General features: G+C 38.9%; 1 protein-coding gene across 7 annotated transcripts in view; it reads right to left on the bottom strand.

Moving 5' to 3' along the window:
- PTPRM (protein tyrosine phosphatase receptor type M) overlaps positions 1–26,112 on the bottom strand; it is a 901,381-nt gene that overhangs the window by 554,022 nt on the left and 321,247 nt on the right. For all 7 annotated transcript variants that reach the window (XM_075533118.1, XM_075533119.1, XM_075533122.1 and 4 more), the window contains 2 exons: positions 22,712–22,983; positions 4,380–4,458 (listed from right to left, as the gene is read on the bottom strand). In XM_075533118.1, coding sequence (XP_075389233.1) covers positions 4,380–4,458; positions 22,712–22,983 — 351 coding nt within the window. The remainder of the gene's footprint in view (positions 1–4,379; positions 4,459–22,711; positions 22,984–26,112) is intronic.

The raw sequence follows: 26,112 nt of genomic DNA, 5'->3' as shown, positions 1-26,112 counted from the left end.
CCATATTTCCTCATAAACTTAGGGGTTAAAAAAAAGTCAAATAGAGAAGAGCTATCATCCAAAGCATTTAAAACTTCCAGTTCTAAAGCTGTTGCACCATAAATCACCTTGGCACAGAGTCTGTTTTGCACTTCTGTTTTGTAATAGAAGTTTCCAAAGCCGAGTGCATGTAAGCACCTGCATTCTCTGAAAGAGAGGCCACCTACACTGTTTTCTGTGACCTTGGGAGGCTGGGCTCTGAAGGAAGGACAAAACTACAGGAGGAACCCATCAGGAAGCTTGGAAAGAAGGACAGGCATTAAGTCTTTGGTCTTTAAATACAATGGCTTATATTTTACTGAAAAACTACTGTGTGGAATAATGTGAAGAAATAGAAAGAAGAACTCAGGTTACTCATGATACAGAATATAGTCAATTTCTGTCAATCTCTGGGCTCTGACACAGATCAGCTGTGTAACGTTGGCCACTAGTATCACATCTATACTGTGTGCAGCAACAGTATCTGTCTTAAGAGTGCTGTTGGCTCTAACAGACCTAGCATTTGTCAGTAGAGTGCTCGACATAGGTTCCTAAGGACCAGTTCAATTGATTCTGATCAATGGTGGCCACATGGCATCGGAGAAGATCTATGCTCCCTAGGGTTTCTGAGGTGCCTCTGGATGGCCTCACCAATCAGTTTTTCAGCCAATGGCTAAGAGAGCTTTAACCATTTGTGCCACAGATACCACACAGGCACACAGATACCACTGTTCCTAATGACGAAGATCAAGGATTGCAGCCTTCAGTATGCATTACAACTCAATGTAAAGGCAACCCACCAAAGTCCTCACAATTAGACCAATAAGTAACATCACGATGTATGGAGAAAAGATTGAAGTTGTCAAGGATTTCATTTTTCTTAGACCCACATTCAGTGATTATGGAAGCAGCAGTCAAAAGAGCAAACAATACATTGCACTGGGTTAATCTGCTGCATGAGACCGCTAAAGTTTTGAAAAGTGAAGCGTTTACTTTGAGGTATGCCTGACACAATGACATTTCCAATTGTCTCATATGCATGTGAAAGTTGGACATTGAAGAAGGAGGCTTTTGAATTATGGTGCTGATGCTCCTAGAGATAAGGGTGACAAAACTACCCGTATGGACTTTGAGCATGCTGCCAGGAAAGACTAGTCTCTGGAGAAGGATATCATGCTTTGTCAAGTAGAGAGGGAGGGAACAAGAAGGGGACCCTCGACAAGGTAGACTGACACAGTGGCTGCAACAATGGACTCAAACAGAACAATGCTTGAGGATGGCACATGACTGCGTAATGCTTTGTTCTGGTCTTTACTGGGTCACTATGAGTTGGGACAGACAAGATGGTACCTAAAAACAACAACAATAAATGTTAAATCCAAAGATGGCACAAGTATGAACACAGAGTATCTTGTGGCACTTTTGCAAGCCCAAGGTAAACTTTTATGATTTTTCGTAAGCTTCAACTCAGGTAATGATATTTCAGTTCCTAAATTTGCCTTGCTGTTTTAGTTTGGTATATAGCATTGCTCTTTTTCATGAATTTTCAAAAAAATTTAAAAAGAGGAAGGGCACTTTAAAAAAATCATGTTTTGTTGACACAGAAGAAAAGGCCAATGTGTCAGACTACAAAAATAACTTCTGCCTTGGTAATGAAGATGACTCTAGGGCTCTAACTCAGAGACCGTGGCAACCCCAGGGTGGTAAATAAAGAGCAGAGAGAGCACAACTCCTTTGGACGGCATCAGACAACTGTCTTATAACACGCTCCTCAGAAAATACCATGTAGGTCTTTTCTGAAGCTACTACTGAGGGTGATCTAATGACCTATTCAAACCAATGTAGTAAAATGCTGGCCATGTCCCTACAAGTATAAATATGATACATTTCTTGTATCACCATACTCACCCAAAGAGATAAAGAGAATGGTTGTACAAGCAGAGATCTAAGAATGAATGAAAAAAACTAATTTTCTTTAATGCCAGGAATTCTAAAAATAAAGCAAGCTACCACCTAGCAGATAGTAACAAATTTTAAGCCTGACAATACCAATTTTGGGCAAAGATATAGAAAAAAATAAAACTTCCATATGTTCCTGGTGGAAAAATAAACTGTCTCCAACACTTTTCATAGAAATTTGGCAGCAAATTTTAGTAAATATAAAATGTATCTACCCTGCTCTCCAGTAAATCTGCTTCTAAGAATATACTCTGCCACATATTACACCAAAAGGCACCTGCAGCATATTCACTGAAGAAAAACATTTCATCACACAAAAATGAAGAAGCATAAATACTCATAGAGAAGAAAAAAAACATGTGGTATAATTTTATGGCAGAATACCATGGATCGACCTCAAAATATAATAATGTGCTTATTTTTCCAAAAGCAATGCTCATGGTAGCAGCAATTAAAGAGATCAAAAGATGTATTGCTTTTAGGTAAATCTGCTGCAAAAGACCTCTTTATAGTATTGAAAAGCAAGGATGTTGCTTTGAGGACTAAGGCACACCTGACACAGCCATGGTATTCACTATTGCATCATATGCATGTGAAACTTGAACACTGAATAAGGAAGACTGAAGAAAAATCGATGAATCTGAATTGTGGTGCTGGAGAAGAATATTTCAAGTCCCAAGAACTACTAAAAGGATAAGCTGGTGTACTAGAAGAAGTAAGGCACGATGTTCCTTAGTGGCAAGGATGGCATGACTTTGCCTTACCTCCTTTGGACGTACTGTCAGGAGAGACTAATCCCTAAGAAGGACATTGTGTTCGGCAAAGTAGAAGGGTGGAAAAATTAAGAAGGCCCTCAAGAAGAAGAAGTAACACAGTGGCTGCAACAATAGGCTCAGTCAGAGGAACAATTTTAAGGATTGTGCTGGACCGTGCAATGTTTTGTTCTGTTGTGCGTAGGGTCTCTATGGGTTGGAGCCAACTTGATGGCACCTAACAACAACAAACATAAAAATTATAATGCTAAGTGGAAAACAAAAGGACACAGAGTAACAGGGACATATATATTTGGGGATCATTTTTCAGAAGTTATAAAAGGTCATCATTTCTTTCTTGCTTTCATCCAATACATAGTAAATATGAGATATACAATACACAAACACTGACACATAAATACTAACACACAAATTCACAAACATACACACAGACATCTTTCGTGTTTTGTTTACCCAGTGGCCAAAGTTCTGTTCTGGGGTTGAAAAAGCCTTTACTCTTTATGTCCTGGTGAAAGTCTGGGCCCAATTCTAACGGCAAAGTTGAAAAAGCCAAAACTTGTTTCCCTGAACCAGCCCCACTAGGGGGAATGAGCACAAGATCAAGCTTTCCCAACATGACAATCCAACCACACTCGGGGTCGAACCTGGGCTGACCTTGAAAAGGCAGAGACCGTGAGGGATGTGCTCAATCACTGGCAAGTAAAGGCAGCTTCCTCAGCACAAATGCATAAGGTCCACCCTGATATCGGCTACAGAAACTCACTCCTGCTTCCTGGTCAGTACCTTTGGCTGGATCACCCACCTTCCCAGAAATATTTCTTTTCAATAAATCTTTTGTTATTTTCTCTCTGCTTAAACCAGCTAAAGTATATTTGTGCTGCACACTGTAAATTTTAAGAGCCAAGATCATAAAAGCAGTGGGCAATAGGGACAGTTGAGATTGGAAGGAGGGGGGAAAAGTGTTGAAAATAAGTTGAAATGTCAGCATGATCAATTGTTAATAGTTGTTCACATTAAGTTTTAAAAATAAAATGATATGCATTATCCACTGTCCATTAGAAGTACTAATTTTAAAAATAAGCAAAACAGGTCATTCCTATGGCTCCTCTATGAATCTGAATTTACTCAATGGCATTGGCTAAGTATTATTCAGAAGGAAAATTAAGGTTATACAATAAATAAATGTATAAATCCTTAACAAAGTTCCAGCACAACAAACCAAAATTCACTACCGAGAAGTCGACTGTAAACCCTCGCAGAAGTAGAGAGCCTAATCGTACTCCTGCTGACTGACTGATGGTCTCAAACTGCTGACCTCACAGTTAGTTAGTCACCCGATGCATGACCACTATGCCACATGAGCTCCTTATGTACACCACAGCATTCTGTCACTCCACATCCGTGATTTTCACTGGAAAAGGCATGTGGGTACATACATTTACACACGACACACATTTCATAGGACTCTTGGTCTGACAAACAAATATCTGAAGACTTATGAGGGGATATCTTCCCGTAGATGATTTCCCTTAGACTTTTGGGCCTTCTCTGCACTTGTCATCTGAATTGCTCCCAATGTTATACCCAGACATTTATTTAAATGCTTTCAGAAAAATTGAGGCAACTTACTACATGGATGTCCTAACACCTTCACTTCATCAATAGCTAGGTAGCCTTGATGTCCAGATGTGATTACTTCAAAATTCACCTGAAAAAGTAACAGAGATGTATGTTATTCACTCATTTTATTCAGACTTAACAAAAATCTACTTTATATTAAGACATGTAACTTCACTTATCCATCCATTCATTCAAATTTTCAACTCACTGAGCCCTTAATGTCTGCCAGGAAATGATGCAGCTTCCAAAAGTACAAATGTAGTAAAAAACAAACCCCAATCTTTAGGTTGGGGGAGGGGAGGGCTCTGCTTATTCAGAGAGAATCCTGTCTCAAGCACCCATCTAAGAAAGATGAAATACTGCAATGAGAAACCTAGAGGCCAGCAAAGCAAATGATCTGGTACCAACAGATTTAAATGTTAGAGGCAAGACAAATAAGAAGTAATCACACACAAAAATGAAAGAAAGGGTGGCATTCTATTCCCATAAACAGTTAAAGACAAGGGAACCCACGGGTAATTTTACCATGCCTTGTAGGGTCGATATGAATTGGCATCACTTTGAGGTGGTGAGTTTGGGTGTGGTTTACTGCTAGCTGAAGGAGACCTAGGGAAGTATTGGTTATGAGTTGGGCTGCTAACTGCAAGGGCAGCAATTAGAAACCACCTGCTGCTCCACGGGAGAAAGAAGGGACTTGCTAGTCCATAAAGTTTCCGTCTCGGAAACTCACATGAGCAGTTCTATCCTGTCCTAAAGTGTCACTAGGAGTTGGCAGTGAGTGGCTATTGTAGTAAATACATATATTGTGCATATTCCCTTAAAATACCACGTGATGTCAATCCTCTAGCAACTGCTCACACAACGATGTGTGGCTTCAAATTAGAAAACGTGCTTCAGCATGGTATATACACTTATTCAATAAGTATTCTTCATGTATTCATTTTCACCTCACTTATTCAATATTTCACTATACTTAATTCAATCTATATGCTGAGCAAATACTGAGAAGCTAGATTATATGATGCCACAAAACAAATCAGTTTATAAACTCCAAAACACTGCACAGAATAGATTAGAATAAAATAAAAATGAATTCACATAGAAGTCAAATAACCCGTAAAGACAGAACAATATAAAATCATTAGTAAAGCCTGGCTTTACTACCTGATTCTAAATACAAAGTATCCTTGGTGCTCACCAGATTTTAACAAAAATGTTTTTTTATTCCCCTGAAGTGGTGTTTGTTTGCTTTTTATACCAAAACAAACAAACCCCAAAACAAAACCCTACTATTTTAAGAGAAATTGTCTTTGCCCTTAATCTCAAAGGAAACTGTGATTAAATGAAAATTTGACAAAGTAATAGATCAGTGTAACATAGTCACAGATTCCATCTAACTTTGCACACATCGTTCTGTCTCAACACAGTCCTTAGTTTTTCATCACCTTCGATTCGCACTAGTGTGCTTTGCTTCATTCTGAGTCCCCAATTCTATCAATGTACTCACGACACAGAGAAGATTTAGTACCTATTTTGTTGTCAGCTCCCAGGTCTTGTTTGCAGCCTGGGGATGTAAGGAGATGCAGAATTGAGAGGATCAATACTCATTAATTTACTCGCAAGAGGAGACAACATGTTGCAGCCCTTGGGGAAACAACCTGCTTTACTCCCATGTAGTAGACAACTTGTTAAACCACTGACCAGCAGTTTCATGTGCTCATAAAAATCCTGCCTGTAGGCTTGTAAGAGGTTTAACATCAGGCTACCTCTCAGATGCCTGCCAAACAGGAAATGGGAAGCATTTGCCATTGTGGCATCTTTGCTCTTCCCTGCTTCAGTGAAGAGCAAAATTAGTTTCCCTGCTGCCACTTCCCCTTGCTATCTGAGAGAAAAGAATAAGGAATGTGCTTACCAATACAAATACTCCCACCTCAGAAGTGTTGGTGGAAGTCATTTGTAAATTCTCTAGAACAAAAGGGATTACATGGTATCTGTCTGTCATCCCCCACACTACCTAGTAGATCCTTTCTGGTTTTGATGTAAATAAACTGTGAGTTTTGTCAAGTAAGTTTAATTTTAAAATTTGAAAAATACAAAGAAAAAGTTTCAGCAATATTAAAGAGCCAAAGCAAAAATCCATAAACTATGTAACTTTTAGAAATAAAGAACATGAGAAAGTGAGATGAGAAAAATACATGTAGCCCACTAAAAAGGAGTGGGGGTAAAAAAGACACGGGTTGCCAGGGAACAGGGCACTAACCCACACAGGGGGAGGGTGTGGATTGTGTCTTCACAGGGAAAGAGGGACCAGACTTCAACCCAGTGCTCTAAGACAAGAACACAACACACTGACATGAAGATAGAGAGGCCTGAGGGGCCGGCCCCATTACCAACTAAGTGGTACAGCACCACCCTCCCCACCCCCAGAAGAATTCACTTCAGAGGACAGCACTGAAACTACAGCTCAAGAAGAGGGACTTGTCTGATCAGAACACACAGGAGCCAATGAGGGGAGAAAGGTTAAAAAAAAAAACAGGGAAGAACATCCTGGCTAATCAAGCCCCGTGGACAATGTTCCTGCTCAGAACAGCAATGCACAGAGATGATCACAGAGCCAACCTCACCACGGGACACAGCATTGCTCACTGACTCATAGCATCATTGGGGACACTAGAGACACATGTAGGAATTGTCCCTCCCTCCCACCCACAGCCCACTACACTGAAGCCAGCCTCTGGGGGCATGCAGCAGAGCAACGGCGGGGGAGCATAGCAATGCAATACCCAGGGATAGATAGATGTGGGGCCAAGGCATGGCACCTCATCAGATTCAACTGGAAAGCACTCCTGAAGGGCAACAAATAGATGCCAAACTATTTATAGGGTTTTTTGGTGTTGTTGTTGATGTAGCTATTGTTTTACTATCTATTGTTGCTTCCTTGTACTCAGTCTTGTGATGGTACATAGCATGTCTGCCTGGAAGGGATAGGCGGGATAAATGGATAAACAAGCCAGAAGAGAGAACAATGGATGACAGTTCCTGGGGGACATGGGAGAAGGGGAGGTGGTGGAAAGGAAGTGGGTGTTAACAAACCCAGGGACAAGGTAACAACAAGTGATCCAAATTAGTGGCAAGGAGGATGTAAGAGGTCTGGTAGGGCTGGATCAAGGGCAATATAACAGAGAGGAATTCCTAAAACACAAATGAAGGCTGAACATGATAGTGGGTCAAGAGGAAAGTACAAATAAATAGAGGAAAGAAGAGTTGTATGAGCCCCTAATAAAATGATTTTTAAAAATAGAGGAAAGAACTAGGAGGCAGTGGGTAGTTATAGATATCTACAGGCATATACAGATGTGAATATATTTATATACGACGAGGGGGAAATAGATCTATGTACATATACTTATAGGTTTAGTATAAAGAAACGAATGGACAATGGGCCCCTGATCAAGTATTCCCTGAACACAAGAACAGGTTGTTCTAACAATTCAGCAGCGTGAGATGCTCACCTTCCTGGCACGATTAGTGAACACAATGGGTGCACAGCAAATGTGGTGAAGAAAGCTGATGGTGCCCGGCTATCAAATTATATAGCACCTTGAGTCTTAAAGGCTTGAAGATAGACAGGCAGTCATCTAGCTCAGAAACAACAAAGATCACATGGAAGAAACACATCAGCCTACCCTGACACGATCGCTGAAGACAAAGTGGGTGCATAAGCAAATATGGTGAAGTAAGATGACGGTGCCCGGCTGTCTAAAGATATGGAATCTGGGGTCCCATAGGCTGGAAGATCAACAAGGGGCCATCTAACTGAGAAACAAAGCCCACATGGAAGAAGCACACCATCCTGTGAGATCACAAGATATCAAAGGGATCAGGTATCCAGCATAAAAGAGCCACCCCCCCAAATAATAGCACTGTGAATGAGGGGGAGTTCAGGGCCCTTGGTTAATTGGACAACCCCTTACAGAACAGCTGCAGGGAGGAGACAAATCAGTCAGGATGCAGTGTAGCAATGATGAAACACACAATTTCCCTCGTTCTTGAATATTTCTCCGCCCCCCCCACCCCCACTATCATGATCCCAGTTCTACCTTACAAATCTGGCTGGACCGGAGGATATACACTGGTACAGACAGGAACTGGAAACACAGGGAATCCAGGAAAGATGAACCCCTCAGGGCCAGTGGTGAGAGTGGCGATACTGGGAGAGTGGAGGGAAGGTGAGGGAGAACGGGGAACAGATTACAAGGATCTACATATAACCTCCTCCCTTGGGATGGACAGCGTAGAAGTGGGTGAGGGAGACAGTGTAAGATATGACAAAACAGTAATAATTTATAAATTATCAAGGGTTCATGGGGGAGGGTGAGGTGGGGAGGAAGGGGGAAATGAGCTGATATCAAGGGCTCAAGTAGAAAGCAGATGTTTTGAGAATGATGATGGCAACATGTACAAGTGTGCTTGACACAATGGATGGATGTTTGGATTGTGATGAGCTGTATGAGCCCCAATAAAATGATTAAAAAAATGAAACCATATCATTTTCAATAATATTTTAGATAATAAAATAGGAATTTTATTATAGAAATAAATAGAACCAGGGTTGTGAAAGATTTAGACAATAAAACACTTCTAAAAGAAATTAAAGAAGACAAAAGATCTTTCATGTTCAGAGATCAGAAAATCTAATACTGTTAAGGTGTCACTACTACTCAAAGTGATCCGTAGATTCGATACCTCCCCAATCAAAATTCCAACAGCCTTCTTTACAGAAATAGTCAAAGCTATCCTCCTCCACTGCCTATGTTATAACAAGAGACCCAAAATAGCTAAAGCAAATTTGAAAGTAACAATATATGAAGATTCACAATTCCTGATTTTAAAAGACACTATACAACCACAGTAATCAATAGTAATTGAAACCAGTAGGTGCTGGTATAACAACACACACACACACACACACACACACACACACACACACACACACACACGGTGGTTAGTGCCCTTAGATGTCATTGAGTGAACTCTAATTCGAGACCCTCGCTGCAGTAAAACACTGCTCTACCTTCACGTGTTATGTTTGACTCTGTTGCAAGTACTATGTCAATCCATATCATTGAGGGTCTTCCTCTTTTTGGTGGCTCTACTTTACTCAGCATGGTGCCCTTCCCAGAGACTAGACCCTCCTGATAGCATAATCAAAGTATGTGAGACGAAGTCTCACCATCGGCCTTCTGAGTAGTCGAGCTGTACTTCATCCAAGACGTGTTCATTCTCCACATTATATTTAATATTCTTCACCAAAGACATCATTCAAAGAAATCAGTTATTCAGTCTTCCAATTGCTGTTGTTGACTTTTTGTAACACTTTCTACTTCTTGTATGTTGTGCCACACATCAGCAAATGAAGGTCCTGAGCGTTTTACTAAGAAAACACATCATTAAGGTGGTATTTGTGTAAGTTCTTCCCCAGTGTATTTTGAGTGTCTTTTGACCCGAGGAGTTGGTCTTCCAGCATTACATCAGACAGTGCTCTGCTGATAATCACAATGTTTTCAGTGGCCGTTTTCCTTCTTAATATTTTCAGAAGTCTGCCAGATCCTTCTTCCTAGTCTTAGTCTATGAAGTCTGCTGAAATCTGACCATAGGTGACCATACTGGTATTGTAAGTACCGATGATATAATTTCCAGCATCACAGAAACAGACAAGACACCACAGCACAACAAACAGACAGATGAGTGGTGGAACAGGCACACAAACCACTAAGTAGAATGGAGAGTCTATTAATAAACCCACAAACTGTAAACCAAACTATAGCTAGGGCCCCCAAATCCAACTCATGGCAACCCTATAGAGCAGAGTGTAACTCTCACTTTGGGTTTTACACACTATAAACATTTATGGAAGCAGAAAGCTTCCTCTTTCTCCATTGAAGAGGATGGTGAAGTTGACCTTGGGATGCACACCTACAGGCAATCCATTCATTATGCCCCCAAGCCTCCTTCACATAACAATGGCCAATGGATTTTTGACAAAGGTACTAAGTCCATTTGATAAAGAAAATCAACCTTCTTCAATAAAGGAAATTGAATTTCCACATGAAGAAAAATAAACAGGATGGATGAGTCAAATATTACACAAAAACGAATCCAAACTGGATAAGGACCTAAATGTTCAATTTAAAACTGTTAGGTCTCTCTTGTGGAAGAGAAATACCTCGGTCCTTGGCTTCGCACGAGAAAGAATTCATGTCAAAGCCTGGTTTGTGATCCAAGTAAGTTTTATGAAAGTTAGAAGCAGTTTCAGTGTTACAGTAAATGGAAAACAAGCCAGACAGAGTCCCTGGCACAGTTCTGGCTTTTTCAGGCCACCCCTCTAACCCCCGCCATCCCTCCCCCACCCTTCTACCCCCTACCCCCACACCCTGCTGGGAGGCGTGGTCAACAATACTGTTTGACCCAATTGGCTGAATTAAGTCCACCTGGCCTAGATGGGGGTCCCATCCAGGTTTACTGGCTTCCTGTCTCAAATGTTAAAACAAAATATTAAACTTTTATCACTATTCTTTTCCAGCACCACTATCCAAATGCATCAATAAGTCTTTGGTCTTCCTTATTCAATGTCCACCTTTTACATGCATATGAGGCAACTGAAAATATCATGGTTTGGGTCAGGCACACCTTAGGCCTCAAAGTAGAATCCTTGCTTGAGAATGCTTTACAGAGACCTTGTGCAGCAGAATTACCCAATGTAATGTTTCTTTAGATTTCTTGACTGCTGCTTCCATGAGCATTGATTGTGGATTCAAACAAGAAAATATCCTTGACAACTTCAATCTTTTCTGTTTATTGTGTTACCTACTTTTGTTTTTCTTACAGTTGAATTGTAATCCATACTGAAGGCTGCCATCCCTGATGTGCATCAGCAAGTGCTTCAAGTTTTCCTCATTTTCAGCAAGCAAGGTTGTGTCATCTGCATATAACAGGCTGCATAAGCCTTCTTTTAATCCTGATGTCACATTCTTCTTCATACAATCAGCTTCTCTGATGATATGTTCAGCATACAGTTTGATTAAGGATGAGGAGAGGATGCAAATCTGACACACACCTTTCTTAATTTTCAACCATACAGTATTTCCTGGTTCTGTTTGCACAACTACTTCTTAATATACGTACAGGTTCTTCAAAAGCACAATTTAATGTTCTGAGATTACCATTCTTCTCAAGGTTATCCGAAGTTTGCTATGATGCACACAATTAAATGCCTTAGTATAGTAAATAACATACAAATAGCACATCTTTCTGGTATTCTTTCAGCCAAGATCCATCTGACAGCAAGCAATGATAAACCTTTTTCCCAGTCCTCTTCTAAATGTCAACTGAATCTCTGGAAGCTGCAACTGTTGTTAGATGATTTTCTGCAAAATTTTACTTGCATGTTATATTAATAGCATGTATTAATTAATCTATAACTTGAATATTCTATTGCATCATTTTTCTTTGGTATGGGTAAAAATATGGTTCTCTCCTAATCAGTTGGCCAAACTTCCTGGCATACACAAGCAACCAGTTAGCCAAATTTCCTAGCTTAGACAAGCAAGTGGTCCCTATGCCTCATCAGCCTGTTCAAACATGTCAATTGGTATTCCATCAGGTCTTGGAACCTTATATTTGGCTAATGCATTCAGTCCCATTGGTTCTTGCTCATATGCTACTTCTTGAAATTGTTGAATATCGACTCATTTTGTTTTGTTTTGATTTTTTTTGCATACAGTGACTGTATACTCTTTCCATCTTCTTTTGAGGCTTTCTGCATCATTCAATATTTTGTTCATATAATCTTTCTCTTTTTTTTACATTTTATTAGGGGCTCATACAACTTTTATCACAATCCATACATATACATACATCAATTGTATAAAGCACATCTGTACATTCTTTGCCTTAATCATTTTCTTTTTTTCCCTTTTCTTTTTTTACATTTTATTAGGGGCTCATACAACTCTTATCACAATCCATACATATACACACATCACTTGTATAAAGCACACCCATACATTCTTTTCCCTAATCATTTTCAAAGAATTTGCTCTCCACTTAAGCCCTTTGCATCACATATAATCTTTCAATATCACAATTTGAGGCTTGAATTATTTTCTTGTTATTTTGTTTAAGATATGTAGAGTGTATTCCTAACTAGATTGTTGCACATTTCAATATAAAATTTCATTTTGTCTTTTCAAGTTGCCCTTTGAAATTTTCTCTTCAGCTTTTTGACTTCATTTCTTCCATGTTCTTTAGCTACTGTGTGATGAAGAGCAAGTTTCAGAGACGTTTCTGGCATCCACTTTTATTTGTTCCATCTTTTGAATGACCTTTTGCTTTCTTCAAGTATGGTATTCTCGGTGTCCTCCCACAGTTCATCAGGTCTTCTGTCACTAGTGACAATGTGTCAAATCTGCTCTTGAGATGTTCTCAAAATCAGGTGGGACACTCTTAAGGTTGAATTTTGCTTCTCTTGGATTTGTTTTAATTTCCCTTAGCTTCAACCTGAACTTACATATGAGCAACTGATAATTTGTTCCACAATCAGTCCCTGACCTGATTTTAGCTGCGAATATTGAGTTTCTCCAGATTTTCCCACAGTTGTAGTCGATTCAATTTTTATATATTCCATCTGTAGAAGTCCACGAGTAGAGTCACCATTCATGTTGTTAAAAAAAAAAAGATCTTTGTTATGAACAAGTCATTGCTCTTGCAAATTCTCTGATGAGATCTCCAGTTTTGTTTCAATCAGCAAATCCACATTTTTCAACTACTGTTCATTCCTCTTTGTTTCCAACTTTTGCGTTACAATCATCAATAATTATCAGTGATCTTGTTTCCATGTTTGATTAATTTCAGACTGAAGTTCATTGATAGAATTCTTCAATTTCATCATCACTAGCTTTTGTGTGTGGTGTACAAATTTGAATAATGTTTGTATTGACTGGGATTTCCTTGCATGAGGATAACCACCCTATGACAGACAGCATGGTACTTCAAGTTAGATCTTAAAATGTCCTCTTTGCCAATGAATACAAGCCACTTCTCTTGATCATTTCATTCCCAGCATAGTAAACCATGTGATTTTCAGGTTCAACAAGACCTGTACAAGTCCACCTCAGCTTAATAATGCCTAGAATGTCAATTTTTAGGAATACCATTTCTTTTCACTACTTCCAATTTTCTTAAGATTCAGGTTTCATTCCATGCACTCCAAGTTCTACATATTTGATGCTTGCTACTGCTCCTTTTCATTTGGAGTCACAGTCCATCAGCACATGAAGGTGCTGTAGGCTTTACCCCACAGGCTCTACTCCATCACGTCATTTCAGTTGGCTCTACCTGAAGAAGACAGCTCTTCCTGAGTCATGATTGAGTGCCTTCACCTGAGGAGCTGATCTTCTAGCAAGGCCTTCAACAATTTAATTGCCTGTTTCTTGCCATGAGGTTTTTAGTATCTGACAATGTTTCCAAGTTGTCCATAAAGTTTTCTGAGGGTAATTCCTTAGAGGTGTTCTGCTCTTACTCTTGAAGCTCTGCTTGAATCCTGTTCACTTTTGGGGATCCTCCTGGCATTTGAAATACCTTTAACATAGCTTCTGGTATCACAATACCCAGGTACCACAGTATGGCAAACTGATAGACAAATGGTGGGATTAATGGTTACCAGGGGGAAAAAATGGGAATGAGGATTAATAGTAATAGAAATATCACATTATCACTTCTTGGCCTTTTGGCTGAGATCAAGTATGGAAATATCACGTTAATATCTGATGACTATAGTTGCTATCAGTAAGTTGTACTCTATTAAAAGTTAATTCAGAGAAGGTGCGTGATATATTTAAAATTTTTAAAGTTTAGCTAGTTTTGAGGCTTCTTATATACACCCCAAAACGTCATGGGATTTGATTTCTTGGTTTGGAGGTTGGGTCATCTTCATTAGACATTACTTGGCCTAATAACATGTTTAGTGTTTCTATCAAAGTGCAGTTCTTAGTTTCTGGTGTCTTAAAAGCTGGTAAATGCAACTATCTGCTGCAACTGCAAAAGCCACTGGCTGCAACAATAAACTCAAACATAGGCATGACTGAGTCCTATGCAACACCCGACAGTGTTTCATTCTGTTGTGTATCGGGTTGCTAGGTGAGAGAATTGACTATGTTGCACCTAACAATGAAGCCCAAAATCAACCTCTTTAAACATAAAATGTTATTTTTAAAAATAAAAAGCTTGTAAACAGTCATTCAAAGTACAGTAGCTGCTGTCTACTCACCTGGAACACCAGAAGGAAAATGAGAGCTAGAAATCAAAGGAGCAACTATAATATGTGTCTAAGTATCTCCAGGAATAACTGTCTCCTTTGTCATAGAACTGGGTGGCATTGAACAATTTTATTAAAGATTTCTCAGCAAAATCCTGATCAAAATAGGATAATGTAGGTCAGAGTATCAAATTCCTCATAGGCACCACACTTCCTGGAGTCATAAATGCAGGACAAAGCCCTGAAACTATTGCCTTGAGATCATCTTTAAACCTGAAGCTAAAAATATCCCCTAAAATTCACTTACAAGCATTCAATAAGGGGGAACTGATTACAAGGATCCACATGTGACCTCCTCCCAGGGAGATGGACGGCAGAGAAGGGAGGCAAGGGAGACTCCGGATAGGGCAAGATATGACAAAATAACAATCTGTGGATTATCAAGGGCTCATGAGGGAGGGTAGATTGGGGAGGGAGGGAAAAAAAAAGAGGACCTGATGCGGAGGGCTTAAGTGGAGAGCAAATGCTTTGAAAATGATTAGGGAAAAGAATGTATGGATGTGTTTTATACAATTGATGTATGTATATGTGTGGATTGTGATAAGAGTTGTATGAGCCCCTAATAAAATGTAAAAAAAGAAAAGAAAAAAAAGAAAATGATTAGGGCAAAGAATGTACAGATGTGCTTTATACAATTGATGTTATGTATATGTATGGATTGTGATAAGAGTTGTATGAGCCCCTAATAAAATGATTTTAAAAAAAAAGAAATCATGATAAAAGGGGGGGAAAAAGAAAAACAAACAGACAAAATCATTGCCAGCATGTAGATTTTGACTCGGACAGAGTAGAACTGCCCATGTGTGTTTCCAAAGCTGTGCATTTTCATAAGAGTAGAAAGCCTGATCTTTCTCCTGCAGAGTGGCAGTTTGCTTCACACTTTTAACCTTGATATTTGCAACCCAACACGTTATCCACCACCCCAGCAGGTCTCCTGAAACACATTCTGGAAATGACTACAAAGGATTATACTATGACAGCATTATTAAGGCATGGCCTTGTGCAGAATATTCAGATTTAACAAATCAATTCCTAGGTTAGAATATTTGTTCAATATACACATTTCTTTGCCCTATGTGTTCTCACTCTCAAAGGATTCTTATATAAATCTATATTTCTAAAATACCTTTGCTCCACTGATTGCTTGCAACAATTTCACGCTGATTAGTTTTGGTAAGATTATTTTGCCACTTCTGATTTTCATTAAACTACATGTATTATGTTGTTTCTTAGAGAAGTGGGCACATTACAAAATGATTACACTAAAATTTTAATAAAATTTATAACACTTCAAAAAAAAAAAGGATTCAGTAGCTTAGCTGGTGTAGTGGTTATGCGCTGGGCTGAGATCTGCATGGGCAGCAGTTTGAAACCACCAACAGCTCTCCAGGAGAAACACTGGGCTTTCTAGTCCCCTAAAGAGTCACAGTCTCAGAAAGGCAACGGGGTTACTATGACTCGGCACTGACTTGATGGGAGTGACTTTGGGGTTTTTTTTTTTGTTTCTTTTTAGTATTAAAGAAACCCCTCTTCCTTCAGCATTGCATTGTGCTCCTTTAAGAACAATCTACAGGGGAACCAAAATGACAAGACTAACTCAAAAGATTCCATAGTGACCTTTGGGGCAGTTGAGTTTATGCTAATGGAGGAGGGATAACAAAGGAAAGGAGGGTGAGGCTTATGATACAACTCAAAAATTGTAATCAATGTTACTGAACTGTACAAAGAAAAACCGTGAAAGTCCTGCAATGTTGCTGTACAAGGAGTATTCAAAAAGTTCGTGAAAAAATGAGTTAAAATGTGAAAAGTTTCCATAGTTTTAACTCCTTCATATATGTTCTCAGACACACAACAAAGTAATTAAATTATTAGAAAGAAAGAGGAAAAATAGACAGGCCCTTATCATATTAAAATGTTCTCAGAGAGAAAATAAAAACCTATTTTTCCAAAGTTAATGGCAGTTGAAAGACAGCTTGTCTATGGAGCTAATCATTGGTTCTCTGTTATGTCTTTCTTAAAGGATAGCACCTGTTGTTCTGTTGTTTCCCTCAAGAAGTGTGGCTCTCCTCCCTTCCTTCCTCCTCCCTGGGTAAAAGGAACTAATGTAGAATGATCATGACCTATCAAATAATTTCATAAATTTTTTATACAAGAAAACTAAAATAGAGGTAAGAGAATAACACAACATTTACCCCCAAAATGTGAGTGTTTCTAAGAAAGAAGCAACAAACTACAGAAGCGAATGCATGGGGCAACAAAAGAAGTATTTATCCTTGATCATCACGGAAGCAACACAAGCTGAGAATGAGCTTTCAGACATGGTAATCTTAATAAAAATACAATAGTTGAGGATTCAAAAAAATGTCACACACATTGAGGTCTCGGGCGGGGAGTTTCCCTTTCCAAGAACCTGTGTGTATTACAGATCACCACACTTCAGAATCTATGTACTCAGAAGCAAGGAGACACACAGCTGTGCGAGACTCTCATGCTTCCCTAGAGAGGGCCTGCTGTGGAACCCAGAAACTGCACTGGTGATTCTTTGCTGCCAGGGAGTTTGAAATCTGCAGGGACAGGAGAAAGGGGAGGAAAAAAAGCAGAATCAAAGCCCAACACATTGTTTTCCACCAACATCATAAAGTAAACAGTGGATGTGAGAGAAAAATCTGATCCTGAAATGGGCAGGAAGCCAACGGGGTTTAATCAGAGGAAGCAGGTATTATAGCCCAGGCACCCTGGAGAAAGATGGTCACTTGCAATTCCCCAGAAGGCAGTGCTAACAAAGAGCCAGTCCTAAGTAGCAGCACATCAAACAAACATTAATTAAGGATTAAATGTGTGAAAATCACTAAATACTTGAAACTGTATGTGTGAATGAAGAGTAACTAACCTGCAATTAGCTTTATTCCACGCAGTTTTCCATTGTGATCTGTACCTGTAGAACAGGGGTCTGCCCTATCTCATACAAACTACATTAACGACGGCTATGGTGAGAACACTTTGACTCTGCCAAACACCATTTTAAAATTTGTAAATACTTGAAAAAAGATAAATGTTAGGAGAAAGGCTGAAAACAAGAGATATAACAAGAAAAACGACTGTTTATCAAACGTACACAGGGCAGTTATGCCTGTCTTTTCCAAAAACCTGCAAAGCCCAACAACTACAAAGCTCAGGTTCTGAACAGACAAAAAGTCGCTCAGTCTATTTCACCAAAATTCTCTAGGAAAGCACAGGAAGTAAAGAGAAATAATAATGGAAGAGCCCCGAGTTGTTCCCGAGCACTGGCTCCCACCACATAGTCCACACAAGGCTAACGACCAGGAACTTTTCAGCGGTCGTGTATGTTGGCAGCCGCATACATTCTGATGTACAGAAACTTGGTTCACTTCATTCTATCCAGTTACTTTAGACCCTTTTATTTAAATTTCACAGTTTTTGACATTTCATGAACCACATATATGGAGAAACTGGGTAGGGAGAAAACATTCAACTATTAACTAATTTTCTTTGTTTCAATTCTGTTTTGTTGTTTCAACCATGAAGGAAACATGGGTGAGGGCAGACAGTGGATGATGTTAGATATGAAAATAATAATAGTTTATAATTTATCAAGGGTTAAAAAGGGGAGAGAGGGGAAAACGAGAAGCTGATACCAAGGGCTCAAGTAGAAAAAAAATGATTTGAAAATGATAATGGCAACATAGGCATAAATGTGACTGATACAACTGATATATGAGTTGCCATTAGAGCTGTAAGAGCCCTCAATAGAATGATTTTAAAAATAGCAAAGTCTATGCCAATTCAATACTATCTATAAAGATGTACAATTCAGTGAAATGGATTATATTCTTCAAACATCTCACCCTTCATTTCTACCTTGGTCCTCCCCAATTAACACACATTCACTGTCCTGCAGGGCTTCCTCTTTAATTTCATGGTTGTTCTCACTTTGGTCCTAAAATCATTATTTCTTTTTAAAAGATAGTTTTATTGGAATATTCTTCACACATCACACAATTTAATTATTCAGTCATATTAAAAAGATTTGTGTAAACATCACCACAATCAATTTTAGGATATCTTAAGAGCATAATGCTCACCCAGAACAACAAAAAAGCTATCATTGTGAATGAGGGGAGTGCGGAGGAGAGACATACCCTTACAGGGAGGAGACAAACCAGTCAGGGTGAAGTACAGCACCGATGAAGCATACAACTTTATCTAGTTCTTGAATGCTTCCCTACCCCCCACCTCCCTATCATGACTCCAGTTGTATCTTACAAATCCAACTGGACCAGAGCATGTACATTAGTACAGATAAGAGCTGGAAACACAGGGAATCCAGGACAGACAAACCCCTCAGGACCAATATTGAGAGTAGCCAAGGAGAGTAGGCAAGGAGAAAGGGAGAACCGATCACATATAACACCCTTCCAGGAGGATGCACAACAAAAAAGTGGGTGAAGAGACACATCGGTCAGTGTAAGACATGAAAAAATAATAATTTATAAACTGTCAAGGATTCATGAGGGAGGGAGGATAGGTGAGGGAAGGAGATGGAAAAAGGAGAAGCTGATACCAAGGGCTCAAGTAGAAAGAAAATGTTTTGAAAATGATGATGGCAACAAATGTACAAATGTGATTGACACAAAGGATGGATTATAGATTGTGATTAGAGTTGTACGAGCCCCAATAAAATGTTTCAAAAAAGTGTAAAATACATAAGGAAGATCCACTTTACTAAACATAGTTAAGCTAAACTATTGTTTGTTTTTAAGACACCGGGATATTTTTGGCTTCAGGTATGAAGATTATTTCAAGGCAATAGTTTTATGGATTATTAAGTCCAACTGACTTCAGACAGTTAGGAAATTTGAAAATATGTTCCACATTTTCCCCTTTCTGACCAGGATTCTTCTATGGAATTTTTTATCGAAATGTTACATAATGGTAGTCAGGCACCATCATGACTACTTCTAGTGTCATTGCAATGAAGGGAGCAGTTGCTTGTGGAGGGAAATAACTTTTCATTCCACATCTTCTTCCTATTCCTAAATTTCCTTCTCCCTCTGTTGCTCTACTCTTGTAGCCTAGTGGTTACATGTTGGGCTGTGATGTGAAAAGACAGCAGTTTGAAACCACTACCTGATCCTTGGGAAAAAGACAGGTTTCTACTCCTGTAAATAGCTCAGTCTCAGAAACCCATGGGGGCATTTCTACCCTATGGAGTCACTATGAGTCAATATCAACTGGATGACAGTGAGTGAGTATGTTACTCCAGATGAACAGACCAATTATGGTTCTATTAAACCACTGGGTATTGGCTTAGCTTTTCAACTGCCTTGCACACACTGCATCTCAGTCAACTGCTACAACTGATAAGAGGTTATTATTTCCCAAGCACACTTGTCCGTTCATCTTAACAGCCTGCACAGCTTTTATACCTAGCCTCTTAATTAGAAAATTAAGGCACACAAAATTTAAATCAACTGTCCAAAGCTTATAAATAAATAGGGCTATTTAAAGTCAACTGCCTAACATATAGCATATATTCTTTTAATATATTATAATCTTGCCCACTATTAATAAAGATTATATTATGAATTTCCTTTAAGTTATTTCACTTATCTTCATTTAATGATTTAAGTATTTTATATACATAAAGTACTACATTAACATAAATATTTCAATGTATCAGTATTTCAATTCCATGTGAACTTCATTTTATTTTTTAGGTCTTTATAATAGATCTTGCAGGCTAAAAGAAGAAAGAATAATGTGACGATGATATCTAGGGAAACCACTCCGGGAATGCTGAGAGGGGGCTTTCCAGGGGTACCACCTCCTTTAGAACTCACCTTCTATTCCCTTGTTCTCTGCTTTCAGGCCTTGAAACAGCCTGAGCCCAAACCGGTTTTTATAAAGTTGATTTTGACTCAGAGCTGTCCCTTGTGTTCCAGAGTGGAACTGGGCTCCCTAGGGCCAGCGTGGTTTATTTTTGGAAATGGAGTGCCAGGCCTTTCTCTGGAGATACATCTGAGAGGACTTAAACCATTCATTTGTAACACTAAAGGGCATCAAAACAGACTTTGCCATAGACTAAGAAAGCATCAAGTGGAACTGGATTTTATTCATTAAAATATGGTACACATATGCATACACATACAAGGAGGTAGCCCCCCACAAAAAAATCCCAGAATTATTTTTTCAAAGCAATGTATTTATAAAACAAACAACCTTATCACCTTGAAAGTACTCTCTCCATTACACTTACTACATTTGTCAAATCTGTGATTCCATACTTGGGAAAATTTTTCAAACTCATCTGTTTGGATGACTGACAACACCTCCTTTGATTTTTTTCTTCACCTCCTCTGCACTATCAAATCACTATCTTTTCATGTCCCTCTTCATTCGTGGAAACAAAAAGAAGTTGCGCAGAGTGAGGTCAAATGACAAAAGTGCGTGGGGCAAGAGTGGCATGCTATTTTCCCCCCAAAACTGGCACACTAAGATGGCTGCAATAACCAAGTGCATTGTCATGGTAGCAAAACCAGTCCCATCTGCCACACAACAGAGGCCTTCTTTGTAAAACACTGTTATGAAATATTTTCAGAAACTCTAAATCAAAAGATTGATTAACAGTCTGACCTGGTGGAACAAACTCCAAATGCATTATACCCTCACATTAAAAAAAAAAAAAAAAGCATCGTCATGATCTTTGATTTCACTTGAGCTTTTTTTGGACGAGGTAATGATGGCATCTTCCACTGGTTTGAATGATGCTCGGTTTGGGGATAGTAAGAATAGCACCGTGTCTCATCAGCCAGTAATGACCTTGGGGAAAGTCTGGGTCACTTTAGAGCGATTCTATCAAAGCATGGCATGTTTCCAATAGACACTTTTCCCTGGTTATTCAGATTTCAGGGCACAATTTTCGCAGTGATCTTTCTCATTCCCAAATCTTCCGTTAAAATTCACCAAACCAAGCTCTAAGATCACCCAGATAACTTCCCCATCTCTTCCAGGGTCAGACATCAGTCTTCAAGCACAAGCTGTGTTCAACATCACAGCAGTGTCTGTGGCATTTTTCCTAACCCAGAAACAAAATTTCACACAGTTTTCTTAAATCTGCCAACATTTGGCTTAGTTTTTACCACTTAAAACTAAAAATTTAAACCCACCACTAAATGGTCTTAAATAAAATTAGTAGCTGGTTTTACATAAAGTTATTTTAGTAGCTGGTTTCTATATGGTACAGTAATGTATCTAATCTATTGTTGGTTACTATTAGTTTAGTTTAAGTTTTCATTGGCAATAATCCTTGTTATTTCCTTAAGAAAATTTCTTAATAGATTGTTAAATATATCAAAAATTTTAATGGCTTCATACATTGCTAAAGCATACCCTACGAGCATATTTAACAATTTACATATGTACCAACAGCATAGTCGCTATTCTTCCTTTCCATCCAAGAAACATACATGTATACTCACTTACCACAAAAGAGAAATGCCTAGAGGTACATTGGAAATGAAGAAAAACGGCAAGAAATCTACAGCTCATTTCTTCCAATTGTCATTAATTTCCTCGCCTTTCATCCCAAATTAGGGTATTCTTGTGGCAACAGAACAGATGTGACATCAAGCATCGCTTTCCTTTCACTTCTCAAGTACTACAGGGTTCTACATTCTTCAGGTTCTTTACATGGAAACTTGCATGTGGGCCATTTGGGCCACAAAAGATCACAGAAGAGCAGGGTGGGACCTACAACAGCCACACTATGACAAGTTTCATCTTTCTCTCAGGGAGTGGGTTTGAATTGCTGACCTTTTGATTAGCAGCTGAACACTTAACCTACTATTACAACCAGGGAGCTTCTCACTGTTCTCACATGAAAACAATTCATATTTGTAAGTAGAAGGAGCTGCATCAAAACATGAAATGAAACTAAAACACATACCTGATAAAAATTAGGCCAAAAAGTACTAATTGCGAGTTCTGCCCTGTTCCATGTGCGTGTTGGGTCTCCAGATATATTCCAGATAGGATTTCCCAAAGGTCCATTGTTGACCTTTACATAGACATTAAGTAATCCAGGAGCAGAATTGCTTTTGCTGGATACAAAATAGTGAAAATCAATGCAGTGGGTGTCATTTTCTTTAAGCTGAGGTAAGAGGAGGTGTGCTTTCTGCCCCTCTGGTCTACCAGATGTGTTCACCAACATGAAAGAGCCTGTGGAAACAAATAAAAATATAATCACAATGGTAAACACCACTTTGTCATGTATGAAAATATGCCATCACTCCCATGGGTTAATCTTACAGCTGCACATTAGTACTTAAGCTTTAAAAGTTTAATTTCCTTCAATTTTATTTCATTCACTCGTCCTCCACCTACCACCCCTAATGTTCTCAAAAGAGCTGGAGATTGGAAATTTTTCTTGATATTATTATAGTCTTCTAAGTAACAGAAATAGAAGTACTACAGACCTGCACTGTCAAATCTGGTAACACTAAAACCAGTTGCCATTGAATTGATTCACATGGTGGTGCCATCTGTCAGAGAAAAAATATGCACCATAGAGTTTTCCATATGCAATTTGTTGGAAGTATATCACTAGGCTTTTCTTCTGGATGCACTTGAACCTTCATCTTTGAATTAGCACCTGAAATACTTACTGTTTGTATCATGTAGGAACTCTAAGTAACAGCAATATACCACAGGATTTGTAAACTTGTACTGTTCAATCACCTAGCCACTGGCTGCAGACACAACACTTACTTGCATTACCTCAACAGTTCTATTGGGCAGTGCTATCACATAATATCTCCCCCGCTTATATGTATTTATCAGATGTACTTATAACACCCTGTTCACACCTAAAAGGGTCAAAATATTCTTCTGGTTTGAGGAGTTAGCGAAAACTTTATTGGTGCTAAGATGCCCTTGTGCTCAATGCATTACCGTCCTCCTCTTCCATCCATTCCCATCACTGTGACGCCTGACTTATTGTTGACAATATGACTACCCACGTGAACTGGAAATACCAATTTCAACTGGGCAGGCAGAATATTAACCACAGCTGAGTATTTCTTTTCATACTTAACTCATTATGAACTGTGACTTGAAAGGCGGTGTCTGTCTTGTTTTCATTAAATGTTATTTTACCTCTCTTGAGTTTTAATATCCATTGTAATGGCTGAGCAAATTACTCTAAGAAACAAAATTCATGATTAAAGGGTTCTATCAAGGAAGTTAGCAAACTGTAATGTCCATGAAAAGTGCTCAGAGTAGTTGTTTATCACAACGTTACAAAGCTTTTTTAGGTTTGCTTATACATGCCCAAAGGAGCGTGCTGCTCCCCTGTTAAGCCTCAACCTGGAGGCATTTAGTTCAAGCTCCCAGGGTCAACAAATCCAGCTTCCTGAATGAAGTGCCCAGAGGCAGCCACTCCAGTAACGCTCAACCTGCAGGCGCCCAGCTCCAGTTCCAGGGGCCACTAAGCCCAACCTCTCCAATTAAGTGCTACAGGAACCTTACTAAGGAAGCCAGCCTCTTCGACAAATGCACTCAGCTTCACTTGTTCCATGAGCTTCACTTGTTCACGTGTTCCATCTAGATCCAACAGGTTCATTGCTCAGGAATTCTGCATCCACAAGACCCATTTTATTTCTGCCTCTTGATGGTAATGGAGTTCCCCTGACACCCCTGCTTCTCAGAGGGCTCATTGTATATGCAGCAGGGTGGCATGGCAGGAAATCCTGTTTAAAAATTATTTACAGGCATCTTTCCCAACTTCTGCCCAGAAACATGGAGCAAGGTCATCAGGTGGGAGTGACAGACTTTGGTTAGAAGACCCACATTAAATAATTCACTTCAGTGTGCACGTTTTCTTTGAGTGTATATATTTTAGTATACACTCTCACATATATCTACGTGTACAAATAAAATACTGAAAAAAAACATGGAATATTTATCTCATCCACAAGCCATGATTTCCAAAGCAATATAAGATAAATATCACTGTTTCTGGAGATTTACTATAAGAATCAAATTAGAAAATTTCCGATACCCTTCATAAATGAACATACTATTGTTAAGGGATTAATATTACACATTACTATCACCTCTGTGAGGTGAGCTGGGTTTAATTCCATTTACACAAAAAGGATTTGGTTCACAGAGACAAGGGGAAGCAGCTTGCCCAGGATTTAGTGTAAGTTAGTGGTGAACCTAGAATATTTAGTCATTGAGTTTCCAAGCCATTACTCACTGTGACCTACCCAATGAGCCTGTTTTTTTTTCATGTGTCATTCAACATTTAGGGAGAAAACAAACCCAACAGTGAAGGGAAATTATAGTAGCTGCTTGAAAACAGAACCATTTTCAAGCAATGTGTATGATATAACTGTATATATGAAAGCCAAGCCGTAATGGAAGAGCTATGTATAGAACTTATGTTCCAACCGTAAGAAACACTTCAACTGTGACTTACAGAACAGAAAGAGCATGAAGCTAGATAACATTTCAGTTAGTTGAATTATACAAAATATGAAATGTCTTTGAAACAGAGAGCATTAACCAACTCATCAAAAGTATAAAACAGGACATTGGTATAACAGAGTTTAGAGAAGGCACTTTTCAACTTTTAGTAAAATATAAGCTTATTTTTTTCCATTTTTACAGATGAACTCAGTAAGCTATGCCATGATCATCCCCAAAAAACACGTTAGTATTGTCCAACTGTCAAGAATATTGTATCTCACACTACTGCCATCAGTTAAGCCTGGGCAAACACAGGTGGAAGTTAAAGTGATATGCAATACATGAGAAAACGTGTGTGTGTCTTATATCCTGTGAAGGAGTTAGAATGCATGAGTAGAGCTCAAAGATAAAAAGTCTGTTTACACATGTTACCACACACTAGAAATGTTTCCACCATTCCTGTTAAGGAAATTGTGAGAAGTCCCTTAAACACTGTTAGCCTGGTCCCACTGGCCCTCTTCTAATACTTGACCCATAAATGCCATAAAACCCATACCAGAACTTGACCCATAAAACCCATGCCAGAACAAAAGGCTCCATCAGTCGACTTTTTGAGCCATCTATAGGATACAAAAAAATTTCTCTTGGGGTTAAAAAGACATTTACAACAATCCAAGCTAAATATAATCAAATAATTACAATTTTCATATTAACTCTTCCCTGTTTAAGTGAAAATACAACCTATTCTGCCACATCATGTTTCTGTAATGCAGATTAGCTCAAATAGAATCAGGATGCCATTAATCTAGTGCAGAAGTTCCTGTGGATCCCCAGTAACGTTTTTTGCAGGATATTAATGTTTTCAAGTGATCTGGA

This window comes from Tenrec ecaudatus, chromosome 15 (assembly GCF_050624435.1).
Source record: "Tenrec ecaudatus isolate mTenEca1 chromosome 15, mTenEca1.hap1, whole genome shotgun sequence".
Classification (NCBI taxonomy): domain Eukaryota; kingdom Metazoa; phylum Chordata; class Mammalia; order Afrosoricida; family Tenrecidae; genus Tenrec; species Tenrec ecaudatus.
The sequence above is the reverse complement of the archived record's forward strand: the minus strand, read 5'-3'. Positions and strand labels throughout refer to the sequence as shown.